At 61.2% G+C, this 5,830-nt stretch overlaps 3 protein-coding genes across 3 annotated transcripts in view; 1 reads left to right on the forward strand and 2 right to left on the reverse strand.

The window, feature by feature from the left end:
• Positions 1–332: 332 nt before the first annotated feature.
• MNEG_9807 (hypothetical protein) lies at positions 333–601 on the reverse strand (the record flags this gene model as incomplete). The annotated part of the gene is made up of 1 exon (XM_014041718.1): positions 333–601. A coding segment is annotated over one exon (269 nt), but the record flags the coding sequence as incomplete, so codon positions are not given.
• A 2,492-nt stretch (positions 602–3,093) lies between these two features.
• Positions 3,094–3,673, forward strand: MNEG_9808 (Protein D2; the record flags this gene model as incomplete). The annotated part of the gene is made up of 2 exons (XM_014041719.1): positions 3,094–3,242; positions 3,508–3,673. The coding sequence occupies 2 exons, from the start codon at positions 3,094–3,096 to the stop codon at positions 3,671–3,673; spliced, it is 315 nt and encodes a 104-aa protein (XP_013897173.1).
• Positions 3,674–5,140: 1,467 nt separating this feature from the next.
• The window catches only part of MNEG_9809 (hypothetical protein), a gene marked incomplete at both ends in the record, with an annotated part of 2,004 nt that continues 1,314 nt past the window's right edge, over positions 5,141–5,830 (reverse strand). Inside the window, one exon of the mRNA XM_014041720.1 lies at positions 5,141–5,715. Within this exon, the coding sequence (XP_013897174.1) occupies positions 5,141–5,715 (575 nt within the window). The remainder of the gene's footprint in view (positions 5,716–5,830) is intronic.

Raw genomic sequence — 5,830 nt, forward strand, 5'->3', positions numbered from 1 at the left:
TAGCCCTGGTAGTGCACCAGCACGCGGCCCGCAACCGCGTCGCGCTGGAGCAGCTTTGCTTGGTACCTAGATTGGTTGAACATACCAATCGAGCGGCAAGAAATCATATTGTGCATGGAAGAGAGCGTGCTGGGGCAGGCTGACCCGCATTCGTAGGGTGAGGGGCGGGCGAGGCCCGCTGTACCACGGCAACAGCTGCAACGCGCTTGCAATGTTGTGAAAGGCGCAGGCATGCCAAGCGGGCCTCTACCAATGGTTGGTCTGCTGCTGTTCAGGAAAGCAGCGCCCTTCCCGGCGAGTGTGTGCATACAGGAGCGGTGGCAGCTACCCACCACTTGTCCTGTCCGTAAAGCACCATAGGCCGTGCAGGCACCGCAGACAGCGCCGCGCTCGCATCGGACGCCGATGATGGCGCCGCCGCCGTTGCTGCTGCCTGCATAGAAGGGACCGCTGGTGCTCGGCTCAGCGCCGCAAGCAGTGCCGATGGGTCCCCGGCTGCACGCCGCTTGGCCCCCACCCGCCGCCGCTTTGGCACCTGCAGCACCGCCAATGGATGCGTGTACTGTTCCTCAAAGGAACCGTCCAGACCGCCTGACGGCATTATGGGCGCTGCCGAAAGAGGCCTTGGCATCTCCTCCATGCATGAAGCCGTTCGTGTGCAGCGGCTCCGTGTCCGTGCGCTGCGTCGACACCCTCCACTTGGTGGTCCTCGCGCCAGGCCCGCGCTTTCTGCACTCTAGTTGACATGATGCATGATCGATGCAGAGTTGCGCTTGGTGAGCCGTCGCTTTCTTGTGATGGGACGCGGGTTGGCGATGAGACTGTGAGCTAGGCACGACTCGGTCGCCTCCCAAGCACTAAAGGGCACGCGTCGCCTATCTTGGATTAATGAGTTCAAGAAAATTACCCTGCGAATCGCTTGGATGTCTTGTGCAACTTCGTCAGATCGTTGCTGTCTGTCAACAACGCTAAACGGTGTGGTATCATCGTCATGTACGCAATGCAATGCAATTCATGAGCGCATTGGTGTTCCCAGAAGAAAGCATAGACCTGGGACCCGTGACAGCGGCCCAGCACAGCCGTTGACTGCATCACTCGTCTACCGTACTGTGCAGCTCGTTGGTGGTGCGAGCGCAAGGGGTGACAATTGGCTGGTTCAACATTCCCGATTGAGTCCGACTGCGAGCGATCACCATGCAATCGATGTTGCCCCGCGGCGTTTCAGCTCTGTGTGCGCGTTTTGGATGTCAAGGCACAAGCCTGCAGCAGGATATTGCAGTGCATCAGATGTTGCCGCCTCTCAAGCCAGCAACACCGTCATTGCTAGGACAATTGTCATCATTGATTACAGTTGTCATTATTGATTACAATTGTCATGTGTCCACGCAGTGCCTTATCTGTTATCTCACCATGGACCATGCTACTCTGGAACGACCACGCTGACTGGTAAGGGCAGGTCTCGGCAATGCATGCAGCAGGTCTTTGGCTTGGCACACGACACCAGAATTAGGTAATGGGGGCAGGTAGTGGAGCGAAGGCAGCAGTAGTAAACATCAATGCAAGGTCATTGCTGAGCCAATAGAGGTGCAGGTGAGTCCGCTCGATGAGGGCCGGGCCAATGGCAATAATGATGGGCACCAGTATCTGATCCAACTCTCCAAGCTGCGGCCAAGCTAGGAGCGGTTCACAGTGAATACCGTTTGGGGGCGTAGCTCACCGCACGCGCACAAGCGTGCATACCCACACGCGCCCCCCCCCACACACGCACACACACACATTGAAATGGGCACAGCGTCGCTTGCAGCATGGGTATTAACCAAGGGAGGCGTGTGCATAGTCCAACTCCATCTCTCCATCTCGTTTGACTGCATCAGTGTAGGATGCGCCTTCCAATGAGGTAGCCTATAGGGGCGCACCCTGACCGAGAGGGTTTCAATGCGGCCAAGTATGCGGGTTATGGGCATAGGAGGCTGCGGGGATGGGCAGCGATGCTGGATCTCACAGCTGCTTTGCTGTTCGGTCATGCACCGCCTGGCCTGCTATGCTTTTGACCGGTCTTCCAGCTTCAAGCATCAGCATCACGGTGTGCCGTTCTTCCGGATGGCCTTTGACGGTGACACACTGAAATTGAATTATACCGCAAATGCAACAATGAACAAGGGACCTGCTATGGGCACGATTATCTTTCGTTGAACCTTGTGTGCCCTAACGGCGATCTCCGACAGATCAAAAGAGCCGGATACGCTACGAAGCTTCAAAAATAATCACGCTACGTCTCACTGAATCCAGTTTTCATGCTCAACATTCACAGGCATACGCTGCTTCGCCAAAGTCTGTTGCTTGCCATCCCGGGGCACCGTGTGCGTGCACCAACTTCTCGAGCCACGACGCGCAACATGAGTGGGTATCACGGCCCGCTGCAAGCGCTGCTGTTGCATCGGGTCCGGGGGTTCCGAGCGCGCCGTCATCGCCCGCTTGGCGGCCTAGTAGCTATTGCCTTGGTTTGAAGCCGCCTGCGCGCAGTGCCTCAAACCACCTCATGCCACCTTGAGGCCACGGCTGACGCATGCTCCTTGCTATAAACAACTTATCAAGGCTCGCTGGGGGAGGCTCTGTCTGACACCGGCCACGGCGCAGCGCCGACGCCCAGCGGCACATTCACTCTGCGCGTCGCTTACAAGAGCCACGTCATTCACGACGGGCTGCAGCTCAAGCCCTCTCAGACCGCTGTGCAGCCACAAGTGCATGTGGAGGAGCCCGGGTGAGCCGGGGCGCAGCTGTGAATGCGCACGTGCGCCTCGTGCATAGCCACGCCCACCTACGAACTCCAGCGGTTGCGAAGCCAGTGTTGCCTGGGCGCCCCACGGGCAGTGTCGCTGAACAGGATGAGTTATCTTGGTCCCTTGGTGCCCCGTCGTCCGCCTGGCGCCCCTCCACACGAGTTGTTTCACTGCAGCGATGCCACAGCACATGCGCACCTGGCCCCGCGTCCGATTCCAACCGTGGCTGCAAACATGTCTGCAAAAAGTCTTCACGCCCCCCACAGATCACCCCAACCCTCCACCTTGCCTGCGCAGCCTCTTTACGCTGATCATGGCGGACCCAGACGCCCCCTCTCCGGATGCCCCTAAGAACCGCAGCTGGCTGCACTGGCTCGTCGTCAACTGCCGTGCAGGGGAGGTTGGAGGGGGCAACGGGGACGTGCTTTGCCCCTACAACGGGCCCACGCCCCCCAAAGGCACGTGAGTTGCACGTGTCGGATTGGCTGCATTTAGTATCTGATTGTTGCGTTGCAGTCTAATGACAATCACGGTGCACTCGCACGCATGCACGCACGTGTGCGCGCCCTCACACACACCTGCGAGCGTGCACTCTCAATATGGAGAGGTGTGTGTGTGCACAAGCGGAGGTGCGCGCATGCTCATACTTGCTTAAATCATAATTGCACTCAGCGCTGCCCGCCCACCCCACCTAAAGTCAGCGGTGCCCCGCCTTCTGCTGTTGCAGGCACCGCTACGTGTTTGTGTTGTACGAGCAGCCAGGTGGCGCAAAAGTGAAAGCCGCCAACCTCGACAACCGCGGCAAGTTCAACCCTGCGGAGTGGGCGCGTCAGCACGTCGGCACCGACTCGCCTGCCGCCGCCACGTTCTTCCTGGCTGCCCACGAGGGCTGAGGGCCGGCCGCTGTAGTGAGCCTTTGATGCAAACACAAAGTGTGTGTACAGGGCGGGTTTGGGCAATCATCTTGGGCCGCATGCTGCGGCAGGAGGCGCCGCCCCCGCAGCCAGGCAATACAATGGCTGCGATGGTGACGGTCAACCTGGCTGTCCTGTGTCTGGGGCCTACACACAGCTGAGCTGCTACGCTGCAAGGCGTGCATTCTCGCACACCGTGGGCGTTCGAGAGCAGACCTGCAGAGCAATCAAGTTTTTGCATGTGCACGACGCCTTTGCAACACGTGGTTGAGATTGAGGGCCCTGCATCAGTTCACAGTCAAATGGGCCAAACATGTGGCTGGCCAACAAATTGAAGTCTGCATTTGTTTTTGTGGTGCGGTGGTGGCACCCACGCTGCAGAGTTGCGGTTGCGTCACAGGGCTGGCCTCGGCAATGCTGGCTTGATGACTGCCTGATTGGCTGGCACAGCCGTTGGAAGCCAGCTGCGTTGTTGTGGGCTGGCGTAGCACACCTCATGTGACAAAGAGCCTAGCCCTTACTAAAGGTGACTTGGCGTGCACGTGTGGCAGCTGTGACAGCAAAGGCCTCTAGCGAAAAGCAACTCACACCCTCGTTCCCAATCAAAACAGCAACAAGCAACCAGTCATACGTGGCAGAGTCATGTGTGGCAGCGCGTGCCGCTGCAGAGAACAGAGAAGGAAGGAAAACAGCTGCCTGACAGACTGAACCCAGCTTTTGCACATGTCTCCATGTGGCAAAGCCCATTGGTGCGCCCGCCTGTGCGCCTTGTGATGTACACTAAAGCACCCATCCCTCTGCCACAGCGCAGGCAAGAGTAATCTAAATGGCTAAAAATGAAATCAGCGGCCGAGCCGGATGCAAGCCGCATCCGCGCACACTTTCTGCCGCCGGGTGGGCTGCCCGGCCACAGAGCCGTGTGCTGTGCACAGATGTGCAGTGTGCTTGCACATTGCCGCGACAGCTGTGCGGCCTGCGCGCTGCACCCAATGTTGCGCGGATTGTGTGGGGTGCGGCGCAATGTGCTTTCGGCTGGGCCCGAGAAGTGAAGCCGCCCTTGGTCGCAGGGCGGCCCCCTCTCCAAAAGCAGCATGCATCGGGGACAAATCTGGCAGCGGACGGGGCGGCACTCACAAGCAGGACTGCAGCACCATACACGTGCGGCGTTGACTGCGATGCTCACGACCACACAAAAGCAAGCTTTCAAGTCGGCTTGATGCCGTCACAGCAGCCGCCGCTTGCCCGCACTTGTGCAATGCAGCCGGACCGGTTTTCTCCTACACAGCAACACAGCAGATGGACTGGCCCCGCTCATACGTGCCCTTGCAGTGGATGGAGCACGTCAGCCCCCGCTGTCGGCGTGGCTGCTGGGACTGCAGCTGCGGCTCGCACAGTGGGTCAAGCGGCGACGCGACGAGGCCGGCGGCGCGTGGCTGCGACCGCGCTTCAGGGCGCTCGCGGCGCTGCCCCCTGAAAGAGCCGCCGAGCAACTCGCAGCGTTGTGCCCGCGCCAGTCTCTGAGCGGCGCGCCAACACCACGGCCGCGCCCCGCAGCGCAGCAGCCCTCTGCATCGCGACAGCCAACGGCACGGGGGCGCCCAGGAAGTCCCCTGCTGCGCCTGCCGGCGGCGCGGCCGGCATGCCTGCCGCCGCTGCAGCCGCTGCCGCCGCCGCCGCCGCTGCCGATGGACGATCCATCTGCTGCAGCTGCCACAGCGCGCGCCGCCGCGCGGCCTCGAACTGCGCGTCGAAGTTCCCGAGGTCGAAGAAGTTCACCCCCGACTTTGGAGATCTGACGACGTGGACCTCGGACTCGCCCGTCGCCGCGGGGTCGTCGGCGCCGCTGAAGGGCGAGCTGCGCTGGATGACGTGCACAACGCACGGCGGCGGGCGCGCGGCGGCGACGCGGCCGGCGGCGGGGGAGAGGGGGCTGCCGAGGGACTGGCGGCGGCGGCGGTCGCGCCAGGCCTTCAGGCCGATCCTGTCGACCACGCCGCCGTCCTTGAGCCCAGAGTAGCGGCCTGCGCGGGGCGAGGGGCGGCGCGGGCTAAGGGACGGCGCGGGGCGAGCCCAAGGCGAGTCGCGGGGCGCAAGTGTGACCGACGCGTCGCGTCAGTTTGGCGGCGTCCCGCAGGG

Source organism: Monoraphidium neglectum, assembly GCF_000611645.1.
Source record: "Monoraphidium neglectum strain SAG 48.87 unplaced genomic scaffold scaffold02070, whole genome shotgun sequence".
Lineage (NCBI taxonomy): Eukaryota > Viridiplantae > Chlorophyta > Chlorophyceae > Sphaeropleales > Selenastraceae > Monoraphidium > Monoraphidium neglectum.